Genomic DNA, 18,892 nt, shown 5'->3' on the forward strand with positions numbered 1-18,892 from the left:
TTCTCTTATTTATACATAAAATCTTGGATATTGACGTCTGAAAAACAGATCCTTATTTCTTTGCTTGGAACATCAGGGGACCAGCAGACCTCTGCAGTATTAAATCACTTCAGAATGTGTAAAAGAACATTTCTCTGTGACATCCTCTGGCTGTCCATATGGGCAGTGAGGTCCATCCATCTGTCCAAGAAAGTGATGCACACGCAAAGGAGACCAGCTAGCATAGCTGCACCAGGTCTGTGAACATGTGTTGCAGCGGCTGAGTCTGCCAGCCTGCCTGCCTGCTTGGGGGCAATTAGGGAGTCGGGCCCTGCAGTCAGAGGCCCCCCTGGGAAGCCCTGATTGATTGGAGCCTCATCTTCCTAACTGGCTGGCACCCTGCCACCAAACCGTGGAAAAGCAGAGAGGATTGGGAGGGGCGAAAGAACAACAAAAACATAGAGTTCTTATATGACAGAGAGACAGAGCTCAAATGTTGGGGGAAAGGAAAGAAAAATGTCTCTACCCATGTATGTCAGATGATACAGATTATACTGTAGTAATCTTGGATTCCTCCTTGGACTTACTGGGGTAAAATACAGCGACCGTGTGGGAACGAGTGCACGGGTCAACATGAAAGCACATGAATGAGAAAGGGGGCATAAAATTATCTAGCAAACTATATTTATTTTCACCGGTGCTTCATTCTTTTGGACATCTGAATAAAATCAAAAAGAAATATAACAATGGTAGCAGTGGGATAGGTACAACTAGGACACCAAGTAAGAAACAGAGCAGTCATAAAAGAAAATACTCTGTACATTTTCACATAGAAAAACTAAATCTGCCAAATTTAGAGTGCATTTCTGTACATTATCTAACCTTTGGCTTGTTCTTGGTCCAAAATTACATTTACCCAGCATCCTCTACTCTGTGAGGTCATGGCATTGTCCAACAGGCAATCTAAACATCATGAAAGGACTACACTGAAAAAACAATAAATGAGGGCAAATGGTGAGCAGCAGATTTGAAACCACTGTTCCCTCTCTGGGTTGCACAATAATAGATTTTTAAACTATCCAGACATGACTGTAATAATACTGTCGCTGCTGTTGTGGCTGGACTTGATGTATGACTGCCTGCACGATATAAAATGTTACAGCCATATTGTTCCTAATTATGGAGTAAGAAAAAAGGTCTCTTTAAAAATAAAATAGAATGTAAATGGGTCTGAAATTGCACTTGTGAAGGACTTTTTTCCCTCTTGCACCAGAACAAAGACCAAGAAGTTTTCATATGGGGTCGTCATATCACCTTTCTGCATATGCATATCCAGCTATATGAGAAAGTTCTAGATACTGTTGCTAACATTTTTAGTTCTACTGCTCATATGAAACACACTGTGGTTCAGTTTGATTTTATCTATGTTGAAGATAATCAGAGCTTGACTCTATAACAGATGGTGAAATATCAATATTGTGTCACTAATGACCATAGCAGCTATAATCCATGTTCTTCTTCATTTGACTGAGAAAAGAACTTCCATGACAAAATGGTTACAAGGGCCTATTTAGTGCAGCCTGTCCCCCTCCCCTTCATTTGCAGACAAAGAGGATACACTTGGATCAGTTGTGCTGAACAAAGACTAAACTATGTGGGGTGATGCATCACACAGGGCTCTTTCTGCTGCCCTGCACGTACATGCAGCCACCCAACACCGAGCTGCCAACAGGTCTTCTCCTCCAACAACCACTCAAGCAAAAACAGCATTACTCCACTGGCTTGTCCAGGGTACACAAACCTTTTCCTTGGTGGGCCAGAACTGAAAGTTAACGGTGTGTCATCCCTAAAGTAAATACAGGTACCTTCAGGTATCTTGATTGACTGACTTCCTGCACAAAGTATCACTGTACCTTCTAAACTCAGAAATATAATTGATAACTTGGGGCCCCACATGTTTGACAATCATTGAAATTAAAATAAAAAGTAAGCAGTGATTTACATTGAAATTGTGTAACAATCCTTTTTTTTTTTTTTCAAAGGCTTAATTAAATTTTAAGGCACAAGATCTTTGACCTGTGTACTTTGGGCAGGCCTGCTGTAGTCCTTCTTGTATTCTATAATATTCCTTTTTTCCTCCCTTTCTCCCATCTTAAAGCATCTCATCACAAATCAGACAGATTATTATTGTGCAGAAATATTTTTGGTGTCTTCTTAGCCCTGGTCCACTTTGAAACCATAACTTCTGATTCTAGTACACTCCCCAACTCTCTAGTAACCTCATCACTGAGGTTACTATATATTTTCAAAACCATGAAAATTGGCTTTGACAATCCTTGGCTTTTGTCTTTTTCTAATAATTCATAGGAATCCAGGCTCAGATAGCCAAACAAGAAACTCAGTCTGTGGCCAAATAAATCACGTTATAATGCTGAGAATAGTTGGACATTGTTGTGTGGTTTCACATAACTGCTCTTAAATTAAAGTGAGATTGGAGGTTCATTCACACTCTGAGATGCTGCTGACCTAAGAAAATCTGGCAATTGGATTAATTAGTTTTTAAAAAAAAGAAACAACTCATCGGTTAGCAAAACTTTAGGTCTCACTTGTTTGCTTAATGTCCTTGAGATGAAAAGGAACAATATCTTTTTTAATGTCCTGAAATCCTTGCCTTTCACAGTTCATGACCCATTTTTATTGCTCAGTGAGTAATTAATGTGTCTCATTGTCATTATACTCAAAGTCTGGTCCTTTCAACTTGAAGACCAACTATCCAAAATCTCCCTTTTCCAGTGTCAATCACACGGACTGCCAGTTTTGTAGTCACATGGGTTGCCAGGTCTTGTCCAAAGAATGGATGTGTTCCTTGGCTTTCATTCTTAGTGCAGCGATACTCGAGCTGCGCTGGTTCACATCCTCCACAGGGTATTTATCAGGGTATGGCCCTGGACACTGGTAAGCAGGAGGAGCGATGCTCTGCATCCCCTGACTCATGGACGGGTGAGGATGAGACTGAGGATGAGGACTGGAGTTGAGATAGCTGTGGTTGGGATAGCTTGGCTGGAGGCACTGAGCTGGCCCCATGAAGCCCGGGATGCTGTGGACTGGTGTAGCACTGGAAAGGGGAGAGGACAGCCAGGGATCCAGGTGGAGGGAGTTGGACATCGGACCCATGCTGGTGTGAACCGGTGCTGGGCGGTTAATGGACAACATGGGGGAGTCGTGATGTTTCATGGTACTGGCATCCATTTTTTCCTGCCGACGCCATTTAGCTCTACGATTCTGGAACCAGACCTGGAGGACAAATGTTATCATGAAGTGTACCTGTGACTGAGGGACATGTCAGCAACATCCACCTCTTTTATTCCACCCAATCTGTTTCAAGGGTTTGTTTTGTTTTAAACACTCTCAGATACTTTGTGGTGACACAATCATTTATTCTTATTTTAACTTGAGTCTGCTACTTTTCTGTTTTAAAATGTAAAGATAAGTTCATTTGAGCATTTCTGCACAATTCAGAGAAACAAAATTCAACTTAAGAGAAAAAAGTCCTTAAACCCATACGAGCACGTGTCTATCATCATATTTGAAGCATTAATCAAACAGTTTAGTTTTATGGTTTATGATTTTCATCACTAAATTCCTGTTTCATGACATTTTAATGACTCAACACACATGCCTGATATCGGGCTCTCTGCGATCCTGACTGATACACCATGGATATGCTGGACTCTTGTTTTGACTGTGATGTTGTCATCATCTTACCTGAACTCTGACCTCCGGTAGGTTGACTTTCATGGCGAGCTCCTCCCGGCTGTACACGTCTGGGTAGTGAGACTTTTCAAAGGCACGTTCCAGCTCATGCAGTTGGTAGGTGGTGAAGGTGGTGCGGTTGCGCCTGTGCTTTTTCTTAGGCTGGTCATCCTTGCATGGCTCCGGAGATTTTCCATCATCACTCTCCACGCTCTTCCTCAGCTCACTCAGGTCCTCATCACACTTGTTACTGAATAAACCTGAATCTGTTCGTCACACACAGAGAGATGGGAGCAGTGTGTGTGTTTTATAAAGATCAATTCATATATTAAATTCGTATATTAAATCTGCAAGCATCAAAATAATGTGTTATATATTTAAAAGCAAAAACAGGTGAGCTGAAATGGAGAATGTAATGCTGGCTTTCCACTCGAGCAGACATTAGTTTGACACCTGTAACAATAGGCTACTGTAGGTCAGCGAAGCAAGCAGTTCCCTGAACTTCAATGAAACTCCAAGACATTCCTAATCGGATTTACAAAACTTGTTTCCAGTGTTTATCTTCTCTGAAGGTACACTGTCCTCAGGAAGGTGCTTAGAAACTAGAGTGCCCCCTTTCTTTTTACAGACTGAACTTCAAATCTCATAATCTTTTCCTCTGCGTCACGTATGAACGTTTATCGATAAATGATTTAATCAAACTGGAAGTCTGTCAGCTTCAAAAATATACAGTAGTTTTGTTAATTTCATAATGTGAAAATGTCCATGTCCTATTAAAATTCATATTCAGCATTAAACACTGTTAAAAAGAACCCATAAAATAACCAACAACAGAGTAATCAGATTAATGAAAGTAACAAGATGGAAATCCAATCACATCAGCTACTCGGGTGAATCTGCTAAGCTAGTAGATAGATTGTATCTTGTGTGTGTGCTCGTGTATGTGTGTGTGTGTGTGTGTGTCATCAATCATAAGAACTACAACATTACCGTACGCTGTATATGTAGAAGGAGGAATTTATTTGTTCCTTGCTGTCTGTATTTACTGGAAGAATAATCTAAGTGCAATCAAAATGAATTTTACACACTAGCATAGTTAGTTATGAAGTGGAAGAGTTTGATTAATCATGAGTACATTTAGTCAGCCCATTTAGACGTGGTAATAACAGATTTATCAGAAATATTTTTCTTCTAATTGTTTATGCATTCACACGCTATGGAAAAATTGTATTCATGTGAAGCTTTAAGTCATCTAGTGAATACAATATTCAATCATTTATAGTTTTGGTCTCCACCAAGTCATACTGAAACAACAGACTTAGGGGTTTGCAAACTGACCAAGAAATATCATAATTCTTTTAATTGCTACCATTTCAAATTGCATTCTGTTTATTCTGACAGTTTAAATTCCCTGTGATCTACAGCCAGGAATGACAAAAACACACTGTATGTCTCTAGCACTAATAAACTATATAATTACTTTAGAGGCCTTTTGACACACATGCCTCATCCATCATGGTACTGGCCATAAGCATTGCATTATTTACAATGTGTTACCAAAGGAGGAGCCCTGTGAAGGGATTCAAAAGGATTACATCTCTTCTAGTTTATGAATTTGTGAATTGCAGAAGCAGAAGAAATCAGTATTTGAAAACTGTGACAACAATTATTCTCCTGAAAAGTGGACCCTCTGAGCTCTGCTTAAACACATCTAAAATCCTCCGATCACCAACCACTAATCTGCATCTTTAGTGGCTAAATGTTCCAGGACATTCATAAGTTACTAATAGGAGTGTGTGTCTGCAGGTTGGTGCTGAGGAAGCAGTAGACGGGGATCTTTAGACATGCTGCCAAGGACAAAACTGACTATGAAGCTGTGAGAGGTTGCATTTTCAAACTGAACTGTAATCTTTGCAGATTCATGACAACTTTGATTTCAAAAGTCTTGTTGTTAAGTCAAAACTTTGTGGTTAACAATTAGTTTAGTGAACATTAATATTTAGTGTGTTTGTGGTTGCCTCTGAACTATTGTTCGGTACACAATGATTCTCCACCTGTCATTGCACTAATCCAAATGTAGACGTGAGCGTGTTTCTGTGAAGGAGATGTGTTGATGGAGGTGGGGGTGGTGGGGTGGGGGGGTTTGTGGTCTCTCAACTGGCAAACTAGAGCTGAGGCAAAGCAAAGCAGGATTTTCGGGGTTCGTTTATCCACCTCTCATTAAACAGCAATGACAAAGGCCAGGCTCTGACAAAGGCAGAGGTCAGGTCTGGTTCAATGATCAGGTCTCGGCCTGTCAGACCATCGCAGCCACCAGTCTGAAGGCTGCCCACTGTTTATCAGCCAGCAGAACATCTTAGTGAGAGGAGGGGGGCGCTGACACCAAACACAGAAGAGTTGCTCATTCAGGCGGAAGTGGTCTGACTTCACAGGATAGCTACACACAAAAGAGTGATGTCATTGTGTTGACGTACGTTAACGAGAGAAACGAATGTCCTCCTGGATTCAGCAACTGAATCCGAGTAGCATAGAATAGTTTTTAACGGAGACATATCCATCTCCAGTTTATTTGTGTTTCTGATAAAAATCATCAGCCACATCTGCCAGATCCTGTTCGTCAAAGTGGTTTCAGATTAAATGTGATAAATTTGACTTTGACACAAAAAGATAACAATAACATCGGAATGAAGAACAATCTAATCTGCACAGAAGAAAAGATTAGGGGAATTCCACAAGGGGATGGGATTGGGTTTAGGCCTGTAAAACCCCCACACCATCTTGTTTTGTGATCTATCTCTCAATCTCAGGCCAAGCAGCTCACAGATAATGCAACAGGCTCTATGTGGAAAAAGTGTGCCAGACAGTGAATAATGGATGTCATGTTTGTGACGTTACACAGCATTGTTGATTAAATCTGCTTTCTTTTAAACTCCAAATGTTTTATTTGGAAATGTTGTTTTATGGTTGCCTCTTCAAATGATCTGTTTTTAAAAAGATTATTTAATTCAGAGAAAAGTCTAAGATACAGAAGAATGTCTTTTCATTTCTAAATGTTCTCACATTTTCTCTCATATCCAGTGAAAACAGGCTGACTGACATTTTCATTGCCTCACAATTAATATCATGGTTGTGTAAGATTTATTGTCGTCATTATCCTTTCTTTTCAGTGCAAGAAAACTATTTGTGTGTCGTCTAATTCGAATTCCTGAAACAGAACAATACACACGTATCCAAGCGACAGTGCTGCTGTATGATCAACATCCTCGACCATCTCATGGGTTTCAGGCAGAAAAAAATTTGTCCTTGACAGACTAAAACAACATCTGAACTGACCAATGACCTCAACTATAATAAACGATAATAAAAACTAAATGCAAAAAGTTTTTTTTCCGGGTGGGCACCAGTATACCCAGCATCCACTGCTCAACTCACCATGGTACTGTTGATGCTGCTCCTCTGTGCCACCATTTCTCATAGACGAAATGTGGCCACTGTAGGTCGGGTGTGATGAGGGCTCCTGCTGCTTCCCAGGCTCTGCCAGGCCACCTATGTCCACTTTGTGGAGTGGTGGGGCCCCAGCGGGGCTGAGCAGGGGGTCCTGGTCTTTACTGAAACCTAGGATGACATCAATGCTGTGGACACGACCCCCTGCAGCAATGCCCCCACCTTTGCCCAGCTCATGGAAGTTGCTGGGTGAAAGGCAGCTGTCATCCACCATGCTCATGGTATCCAGTGATAAATGCATTCGAGCGTCTGGAGCTGCAATCAAAGGAAAGCGGTTGCAGTAAGTGAAGGACTAAAGATACATCAGTGAACACTAGAGTACCTGGTTAGCTTAAATGCCTGTCCTCACTACTAAACCTGCTTATCTTCTACAGAAGCAGTCTGTCACTTAAAATCTGAAAGCTCCATAATCTGATTGACACACACATCTTAATCGATGCTTTGGATTTTTTCTACATGAATGATCAGCGGCAACAGCTTTGCAAAGCAGATTTCCACGGTTTATGTAAAACAAGCATTACTTTTCTCTTGAAAAACAAACAGCATAAATGTTGAGTACAATTTTCACGATTAAAGTTTAGGACACGTTTCTTTTCATTCTACTGTCAAAGTCGTCTCTCATTGCAGTCAGTGTAGATTTAAATGATTTCACGTTAAAATTTAAGAATTTAAATCATAGATTTTCCACAGAGATTCAATCAGGAATTTTGACTTTGGACAAAGTAAGGCATTTTGGTAAAGAATAAAGTCGGTCAAAGTGTAAAGCACATGGAAAAAAGGGAAATACTCCTTTTAAATAAAATCTGGCATAACTTCTGGCTTACATCAAATAGATTTTCATTAATATATTGTCCCGTATAAAGAAGAAATGCGTAAAGTAAGTGAAGTGGATTCAGTGGATTCCTTATTTTGAATACATATTCAATTACTATTATTATATGTTTGTGTTCATGTTGCTTTGATGTGTGGAAAGTTGATTCCACACTGAAGAAGCAGGAGTTGTAGCAGATCAGCAAACTGAAAAGTGTGACAGCGATGAGGTGAGAGTGTTAGAGCTTACCTTTTGGGAGGAAATATGTTGACTATTAAAGTTGCTGATATTAGTGCTCCGCTTGTCCCGACAAGCAGCTCACCTCCCAACTTCACTCTTCTCAGATCCACAGTGTGCAGTCACTCCAGCCTGGAGTTCCTCACATCTCCTAACTAGTTCCTATCTTCAACAGTCTGGGGAGCAGCGTTACACTTAAGTACAAGTGGACGCTCCAGCTCAGTGAGGAGAGTGGAAGAGGAGAAAGACAGAGGGAGAGGCAGACAGAGCTGAAACAAGGGGATTAGGAGAGGGTTATTAATTGGACTCCTTCCCCTTTAAGAGTGATTGGCAGCTGTTTTCTGCTCAAGTAATTGTTTCAAATGTTATTTCCATTCACCCCCACAAGAGGAGGCCCAGGCCAATGGAGGCCGGACAAGACCGTCTTTGATAAACGTATTGTTTTAAAGACAAAAGACACCAAGTTTTCACTGAGCTCTCCCAGCCCCTCCAGTACGTATGGAAATCTGACATGACACCACACAAACTACAAACTCATTTTGGTATTGAGGATGTCATAAATTTACTGTAGAACCTATTTTCTAAAGCGATATCCCATTAATATGTTTTGATTTATTCAAATTAATTTAGAATTAATCCTAATCCTAAAATAGAAAGTATCTAACTCTGTAATATAAAAGAACTTTTATCATCTTAAAACTTATTTTTTTAAAAATATGATTCTAACCTTATTTATTGTTTAAATAAATTATAGGATAATTCAGCACTTCTGGACAGGACCTGGTTAATAAACACTGCATAGAACTATTCCAATCATACAGGGTTCTTATAATTAAACAAGTAATCATAAAGTAAAAACTAATTTCATTATTAGCTGAATTCTTCCCCACTATTTTATAACAACACGGATAAGAGCTCAATGTTAAGATAATGAATAAATTAACAAGATTCTATTTCCTATTTTGTTGCATATGGAGAAACTCCCTGTCCTGCAAATGAAGTGTGAGTTACTATAATGCTTATATTTCACAACTTTAATCACAACTATAATTCACAGTTTTCTGATGTGGTACTCTCATTGGTGCTTGAGATTATTGACTGTTTAGGTTGATTTAGCTTATCCGAAACGGGGTTTAATTGTCAGTATCGATATTATTATTGTAAAAATCAAATTAGTGACAGTGAATACTTAATGCAGACATATTTTGTGTAATGCATTGTAACTGCTCAAAGGCTATTTCCTATTGAATAATTGTTGAATAAACAAATACATGAATTAATGGTAAGATCTGGAGGAAAACCCCATAATATTGGTGTCTAATAATGCTGTTGGAAGAACACTGATCTGATACTGACAGTCAATACTCTAAGTTGGTCTTAAGACTAAAGGTTGTAATTATATACAAGCAGAAACAATAGATATCTCACTATCACCATGGTAGTTCCTGGCTATGGATACTGGATGTTTTGTCGTGTAGTGGAGCACAAAGTGCCAGCAGACAGGCAGCTCCAAATTAGTTGGGACTGCGAGGTTCGAAGCTGACCCTGGCTTAGCGTCACAGAAATCAGACAAGACTCTAAAGACACTAAAGAGATTTCCTGTGACCTCGTGTGAACACACCTACAGCTAAACTTAAGGAAACAGTGATTCACAAATAGACAGCTGATTCAGTTTTACACTTTTAGACCGGGAGAAAATACACACCATATACTACTGCTTGCAATAGGGATGGAGATAAATTTTTTTAAAAATAGTAGTTTTTTTGGAAAAATTGACATATTAAATAAAGTGAAGAGAAAGAAAGATTTTTAAAGTTTGATGCTCCATGATTCAGAGGTTATTTATCTGGGGGTTGTTTTTTTTTAAATCAAATTGCTGAATGTACTGAATCCAGAGTTTCCTTGATGCTGCTTAGGCATCCAAGACACACACAACAAGACTTCCTACACTTCTAGACTGGACCTCCATCTTAAAACATGTGCAGTGTGGAATGCTTTTTGACCAACCTCCTCATCCTCTCGTAATACCGTTTCTGTTTGCTGTCAATATCTTATATTTTATACCAAAACACTTACGCATGCAGACGTTATCGATCTCTGTCAAGAAAGACACGTTCGTATTTGATGAAGATGTTATAGTTTGGTATGGAAAGTAACTGGACTCAACATGGAAATTTGAGACGGTACAGGGAGGACGTCTGATATGTTGCAGATTCAGACAAGGATTAAATGTATTTGCCATGTTTATTGACAACTTCCTGTGAATTCAGGAATGCTTCTGAGGAACTCTCTCAAATCCATGACATGGTAAAGGACGGCAAATACATTTGTAGATTTCGATCACGCTGTAATTCTCTACCTAACCAGTGGGACGTTAAGACACCCATTAGCATTCACATTTCTATATTTTATCCTCATAATTAACTTTCTCCCATTTCTGACCTGTCATAAAACTGGTTAACTGCTGCATCAGTTGCACCTCTATCACCACCTCTTCTCCATCAATATCACTCATCTTTTTTCCCAAGATTTAATCACTGCTTCTCAAGTCGTCCAAGTTTATTTAACATTGTCATTTGCTTATGGAGAAAATAAAACTAGGTTCTAAATATTCTTGAGCAAACACACGTCGTCATTGCTGTCTTAATATATTTAAACTGACTTGTTTTCATCCTTATTCTCTTTTTAGGAATCTTCATGTTGTTTTTTAATCTATGAAGATAAAGCCCAGTTATTAAACCTGCTAAAAAATTGATTATTTTCATTCCAGTTTTCCATCTAATAGCATAAACATACATAATATCAGTCACAATATATACAGAAGCATTTTCAGAAACAGAAACTGAGACAGGTTTAACACAAGGAACATGTGAAACACAATGACATATCTTCCATCAAGCCTTCATTAACATTATCATCACCAAATGACTTTCACTCCCAATAAATACTATGACTAAATAGTCGAGCCTGATTCTAAGGTGCCTGCTTATCTTATCATGTTTTCATTCTTCCTCTGCTTTTCTGTTATCTTATCTTATACTTCAGCATCAATTGGTTAAGAGGGAGCATTGTAGTTATCAAGCTGCTCAGTTTTATCAGATGACAATGTAAGTCCCCGTGATCCTATTAGTGGTAAGAGCAGCTAACGTGTAAGTGCTTAGTGGTTACTAAGCACTCCTTCTGGTCACTGAGGTTGCTGAAGAGAGAGAGAGAGGGAGGGAGGAAGAGTAGAGAGGAAGGAGTGAAGCACAAAGGAAGAGAGAAGAAGAATGTGGTAGTGGTGAAACAGGACAGGTAGATTCATCTGATTCTAATGGAAGTCATACAAACATAAACATGACAGCTGTGAGTACACAAATAAAACAAGTTTTACAGATTCCCCCAGAAGTCACAGCAAAACACATTACAAACACTATACACCTGTAATAAACTAATGTGCTGAGCACCTCCTCAACAACAGGTGGAACTCCATCAATTCAACAACACCAGGACATTGAGCCAAAGCACAAAACCACCAATCATCGAATGGGAAAATGTCAGTCTTTCTGCACACTCCCTATTAATACCAATGTTCTGAGAGTGACTAAAATTCACCTAGGGGGCGCTAGAGTCATAATGAATGGGAATGAATGAAGGCGAATAGCTAAATGTCCATCTACTCCTGAACAAAAGTGTTCACGTTTTTTGGCAGTTTAATGCAGAGCTGGCTAATAAGCTAGCGGAGATATACCATTAATGGTACATTAAAGTGGATAGAAGAGCATGACGTCGAAATTACATAAAAAAACAGCTATTAAAGTTAGAAAAAGGTGCATATTTCTCCCCATAAACATTACATTTTTGGGCCTTCAGCTCCATAGGCTGTCATTCAAAGGACAACCTCAGGAACGTCCCCTACGCAACCCCGATGTTTGAAGAGTGACATTCTCTGTTGTGTATATACGCAGTACAAACAAAACCAGGACATTTAAAAAGCCGCTGGAGGCAGTTAGCAGCTACTTTATATAAAAATAAAATCAACCACCAAATGTCTTAAACCTGGGGAGGCTGTGTCAGAGGGAGGAAATCTGTAAAGAGTTGTTTCTGCCATGTTAGTTTGTGGCTCATATAAAATATCTGACTACATACAGATGCTGCTGCTTTACATCACCGGTCACACGCCTCTCAGTTTTGAACACTCATATTGAAAAATAAACTCTGGAACAAAGTTTGATGCCATTGGGTTGACTTGAAGCTTGGCAGTGTGTTCCAGTGGAGGCAGTGAATGCTGATCAGCGGCGTTCCTTTGCTTGAACGTTCTCCCAGCGTCTACATCGGTGATGCGCGGTCAGGGGAGGCAGGTGAGAGTTTGAACTTCATAGCTTTGGAAAGGCATGTTAACTTTCTGTTCGTGATGTAATTCCACAAATGGACGAGCAGGAGCCGTGTAACTGTAACTGTTCAGTCTTAGAACACGACGGATGCACGTATGGACTCTGCTGAGCCTGGTCTACTTTTGTACTGTACAGACTGTCCTGACACACTGGCCTGTTCTTTTTTTAGTTGAATGGAAACCTTTGTGTTTTGTTCAGATGGGTCACAGGTTAATTCACTCTTAGACGAAACTGCAAACAATTCATTAACGTCTAAACAGTTAAAAAAGTGAGGAGACCCTGCTTTTTATTTTTTTAGTCATTTTTTATGATCATATAATACTGTATATATAAAATACATATTAAAAAATTGAAAAGAAATAGTATTTAATAATTTAAGTGTAAATTTAAGTGTAAAGAGCAATATTTCTCTCTGAAATGTAGTGATGTATTTAGGTAAGTATAACGTATTTACTCAACTCACGTAATGTAAATGCGAGTAAAGTAACTTAAGTGATGCACAGATTTTCTATGAATTGTCTATATAATATAAAATTATGTTGATTTGTTGTTCTATTTGTTTTTCTATATTTAAAAACATGTAAATATTTTGTGACACTTTATTCATGGTGGTGCAGTGGGTCACGCTGTTGTCCACTGCACCACTTCTTCTTGTTGAAGCAAGAAAGTCTTCGGTTCAATTCCACCTCTGGCATTTCTTTGACGTGTATTATCCTGGAGTCTGCATGGGTTCTGTCTGGGTTCTCCTGCTTCTTCCCACCACCAGCAAGAAGGTAACATCGGTGAATTGGTCACTCCAGATTGTGTGTAGGTGACTGTCAGCATGGATGGGTGTTTATTTGACCCTGTGATGAACTGGCGACTTATCCGGGGTGTACCTGTCCTTTTGCCTCATGTCAGCTGGAAGAAGCTCCAACTTAAACCCATGACCCATGTCCCCATAAGCAGCTGAAGATGAGATGATTGCTCATTGTCTTACCTTGAAGAAAATGAGTAAATGAGGTGTAGTTCTTGGGAAGATGGAAGATATTGGTATTTTGATAATCATTCCATAAGTTAACTTTGGTAAGTAACATCCTGCTTTCGCTAGGAGATTATTTTACAGGGGACTTTTCAGAAACTTTGTCATATGGAACAATAGCAACCTCATGAAAGTCAATGTCTGAACAAAAAAAAGAGTTTAAAATCAGCAAGTTCACAATTAATAACCAAAAGAGGTGAACGTTAAATAAAAGGACTCTAAGTTTAGTTACAGTTACAGTTGTTACACTAATAAGTGGACCTCATGAAGTGTGTTTTCAACATTTACATAGAAACTAAATGCGTACTAAATATTTACTTCCTTCTCTAGGAACCACTGCTGCTGTAGATAAGCATCTTAAGGTAGAAAGTCCAATCTGTGCAGTGTTACGACCCCTCAACCCTCTTTAGAAGGTAGAAGGGCTGTAGTACTTAAATACACCGTATGTGCACCCAGAAAACAAAGCCTTCACTACAAACACCACCACTGACTTTACTGAATAATATATATCTCATGTTTGAGACAGAAGAGCTTATTTTAAAATCATGTTTGGTACCTAAATCCTCACTGGGTCACGATCTAGTCCTCAAGCAGCATGTCTGCAAAATAAAAATAAAAATAATAAAAAAGGACAAATAATTAAAACCTTGTGGGCAAAAACACTGTTCATCCCATCAGTGACAAAAACACAGAGCAGATTGATGAAATGGTGGACGACCAGCGCTTTCATTGTGTGATGACTGAGACAGAGGGTCAAGCTGCAATTTGGGGTCTATCTCCTGGGACAGAGGCAAATACCAGGCTTAAGAGGTCTTAAATCAAATGACATCTTTAATTTTGCTTTGTGGTGTGCCAGGAGAAACAGAAGCTTCATTTTTTATTTTTTTTTCTGCCTTTAAATGAAAGTCTGTGTGTATTGTTCTGTTAAAAAGTTTGTGTGAAATGAGTAATATATGCAGTACATTAAATGAGCATATGGGTGGAAGGAACAATACAATAATAACAATAATAATTATTATTATTAATAATAATAATAATAAGTACAATAATCATTCACAGTAAAACCAATAACATTCTGTAATGGCATGGCACACCTGAGCTAAGTAGTCAAACCCGTAAAATAAGGATAGGAAAGTAGCGATTCATGTTGTATATCCCATAGATTTCATTTGATCTATAAACAAATAAACCTGAATCTATTGAATCTAAATCCATATTTAACAGAATTAATCAACAGCCTTTTGTTTAAGTTATTTTTTTTACTAATTGTGCACCACTAATGACATAAAAATTAATTGTATATTTTATTGAGCTCTGAATACATGACATATTGTTCAGCATTAATGCTGAGACACAAAAAGATTTAGTTGGTCTGTGATTAAATCCTGGATGAACATATTTCCTCTTGTACTCCTCCATCCTTCTCTTTCCAGTCTAATAAGTGTAGATCTTCTCCATATAAGATTAAATTTTCATATTTATTCTTACTGCTGAACAGTTGATCATATCCACTAGACATGCCTGACCTGGCGTTAAATAATCAGACATGTCAGGAGATTCAAGTTCAGTGTGGAGTATCTCCACCCAGTACGGTGTTATATTGACACTGTCAAATAATGATAATGAACATGCAATGCTTTTAATACATAATAACTACCTCAGTATGGATGTGTTCTATTGATTGGTTTTAATTAATAATGGATTATGACACTAAAAATTAAAGATTCCTGTATTAGTTCCCTGTATTAGAAATTATTTCTATTGTACAGGCCTGAAACACACACACACACACACACACACACACACACACACACACACACACACACAACATGCCTGTATGCAAATTGTGGTGAAAGGTAAGGAGCGAAGGGAAGTTACTTCTTGATGCGCTCCAATGTTCAACATATACAGGGGACAGTGCCTTGCTCAAAGGCTCAAAAGGTACTCAGTAGGTAAACTGGCAACTTTCTCCTGCCAGTTCACACTCCACAGTTTTGGGTCTTGAACCGGTCACCCTCCGATCCCCAGTCCAAGACTTGGTGGACTCAGGACCTGCTGCCCCGCAATGCACTGGCGATGCGTCCGGAGTGTCCCCCAACCTCCTGCCCATAGTCCACTGGGATAGGCTCCAACAATCACCGTTAAAAGATGTATAAAATGAATTAATAAATGAATGGATTGTGACATATGGCACTTTCCATCATTTGGCCTATAACTTTAGCATTATGTAAAACACTCATCTGTGAACAAGTGGGTTAAACCTCTACAAACTGATCCAGATGTTTCGGTGAAGGTATTAAAAACAGATTCCTGGCAAACCTAATTAATGTTTAATTTTTTTGATAATGCTGGTTGACAGACGAGGAGTGATTCAATGGGATTGTGTGTCATTGCCTTCTTTGTCATACATTCAAACGCTCCCTCTCTCTCTTTGTATTGCTTCTCTTGGCATCTCCGTTCTGTCCTACACAGGGTGACCAACATAAAGGGATTACCAGTGAGGGACAACACAGAGCAGAGCCCCATTAAAGTAGCATAAGTTCTTCCTTTTTCCTCCATTACTGTGTTAAGATGGCCTTAATATGATCTCTGCTGACCTCTGACCTCTGTTTTGGCCTGTTAGTACAACATGGCATATGCGATGATGTCGATATACCCTTCACAGGTAAAAAGATGTTGCTGACTTAATGGGATCAGTTCTTTATTGGCTGTCTTAAGACTGGTGTAGCACAACAAGCATAGTGTTAACAAACTTTAAAATGTCTGTTGATACAAGTACATTTCTGTTCAAAATAAAGACATTCAGATTCATATTTGACAGACCATAAATAGCTTTATTCAATTCAGCATCACACATCCATCAGCTGTTGAGATCTTTCAATCCAGATTAGAGTGATGACTGAACACTAGAGCCACTTAGTGAGCATAGCTAGAAGACCATTAGCAGATCAGTCTGGTTCACATCTTCCTCCACAGACCCATTGGAATCTAGTATAGTTGTGACTCCAACAATTAATGTAATCTATTATTAATATTATTATTAATATATTATTAATAATATATTAATAATTATCATTAATTAATATTATAAATAATAATATTTAATAATAATGGTAGCGCAGTGGGTAGCACTGTCACCACACAGTAGGCTGGTTATGGGTTCGAGTCCCGCTCTCTGTGCAGTTTGCTTGTTCTCCCCGTGTCTGTGTGGGTTCACTGTGGGTTCTCCACCTTCCTCCCACCTTCAAAAAAATGTGCTTCAGGTTAATTGGCTGGCTTCGAAGTGGCCGTAGGTGGGAGTGTGTATGTGCCTGCTTGTTTGTCTATATGTGGTTCCTGGCGTCGCACCCGGAGTGTACCCTGCCTCACGCCCCCAGTTGAATGGGTTCAGGCTCCAACACCCCGTGACCCAAGACAGCGGATGAAGCAGGTTTAGAAGACAAATAAATAAATGAATGAATAATAATAGTAACATTATGATTAGAATAATGTTCCTTTTATAACATTATTATAATCATATTTCCATCCTCCACTTCAAACTAAGGTGGTCGCTTGAAGAAGATCAGAATAAAAGAAGACAGTGAAGAAGAATTGAGAATGATCATTTGCTGTAAAAATGGAATACACTTGACTACTGACAGATGAATTAAACATCTTAACCAACAGACTGTAATGTGAAACATGCTTAAAACTCACCCTCCGTGTCCTGTTTCTCTCCGTGTCTTCAGTCTGTCCTTCTGCCAACACCTGAAGACTTAACAGGTTCAATTAAGGGGGGAGATCAACTTGACCCACATAAATTGACATCCGTACATTTTAAACAGGCTACGATTAGGAGGTAATCATATGCATTTAAAAGGGTACCATCTATAGTCAGTGCCCTGGCAATATGCGAGGCTGTACTAATTGTATCTTCGATTAATGTTGCCTGATCCAGCTAACCTTAATCAGTAGCCTTCAGGACATGTCACAGGGGGGTTAAGGAAAAGGGATTACCAGATGAGCAGAGCTGCAGTTAAGTAGCGTAGTTTCCTCCATTAATGCATCAACGTGTCCCTAATATGACATCAACCTCTACTCCCTTTTTTTTGTTGTTGCCACCGTCACACAATTTCTATGATGGCAAGATGTTCGTCACAGATAGAAAGCTCTTCCTCCCCTACCAGTTTAACCAGTTCATAAAGCAGATTATCTACTTAGAACAATAAGATTATTTCCACGTTATTCTAACAGTAACAGACTAAACCTTTGACCTCACTGACGTAAATGCAATGATCTCGTTGATGCAGCTTCCTGCTCAGACGTAGCTAGTAGTTCCATAAATGATGGGTTGCTGAGGGATTTCACCCCCCAGCCCAGAAGCTCTACATCGGAGACGTGAGTCCTGACTCGGAACAAAAAGACTGACATAATTAGTCCGATAGTCTTCCTGGTTCAAGGGTTCAAATCCACAAAAAATGATTTACTGATCAGATTTCTTGAGTCCGTTCTAAAAAAAGAATATTTTTTTAGATAAATGAATTTGACATTTTATTCATATATGTCAGAGAGAATGACATGACCTTTTGAAAAAGTCCACTGCTGACTTGTTAACCTTACAGAAAGTTGAAATAGAAAAAATTGGCACCTTATACTACTGCTGAATATTTAACGCATTAATTTGTGGACAGTAATCAACTCTTCTGTACACTTGGACACAAACCCATATGAACATACAAACCATCTGATAGACACACACGATAATCATGTGGTTATAATCTATAAAGAGTTAGTCCATTCATTTTTTTGAGACATTTATAGAAGAGATGATCACAGTGATCTCACCTAGATGAGCTGGTATATTATCACCCAGGATAATATACCAGCTCATCCCAGGGCCACATGAAAGACAAACGACCACTCGTGCTCACACTCACATCTACAGACGATTTGAAGAGATCAATTCACCTAGGCTGCATGTTTTTGGAGGTGGGAGGAAGACAGAGGACCCAGAGAGAACCGACAGAGGGAATATATAAACTCCACACAGAATGGAATCAAAACCGGAACATTCCTGTGGTAAAGCAACAATGCTACCCACATTGAAACAGAAACATTACTAAAAAAAACAAAAAAACAGATGCAAACACTAGTCTTGGAAGAAACAAATTAAGTCATTTATTCAATGTCAAACTGTTTTGATGACGTGCATCTTAAGGTGTACATATCCCTCTA

At 39.0% G+C, this 18,892-nt stretch overlaps 1 protein-coding gene across 1 annotated transcript; it reads right to left on the reverse strand.

Moving 5' to 3' along the window:
* rx1 (retinal homeobox gene 1) lies at positions 1-8,507 on the reverse strand. Its single transcript, XM_068319646.1, has 4 exons — positions 8,297-8,507; positions 7,165-7,491; positions 3,745-3,998; positions 1-3,273 (listed from the first exon to the last, which is right to left on the reverse strand). The coding sequence occupies exons 2-4, from the start codon at positions 7,475-7,477 to the stop codon at positions 2,803-2,805; spliced, it is 1,038 nt and encodes a 345-aa protein (XP_068175747.1). The 5' UTR covers positions 7,478-7,491; positions 8,297-8,507; the 3' UTR covers positions 1-2,802.
* Positions 8,508-18,892: the final 10,385 nt, after the last annotated feature.

Source organism: Antennarius striatus, chromosome 7, assembly GCF_040054535.1.
Source record: "Antennarius striatus isolate MH-2024 chromosome 7, ASM4005453v1, whole genome shotgun sequence".
Taxonomy (NCBI): Eukaryota; Metazoa; Chordata; class Actinopteri; order Lophiiformes; family Antennariidae; genus Antennarius; species Antennarius striatus.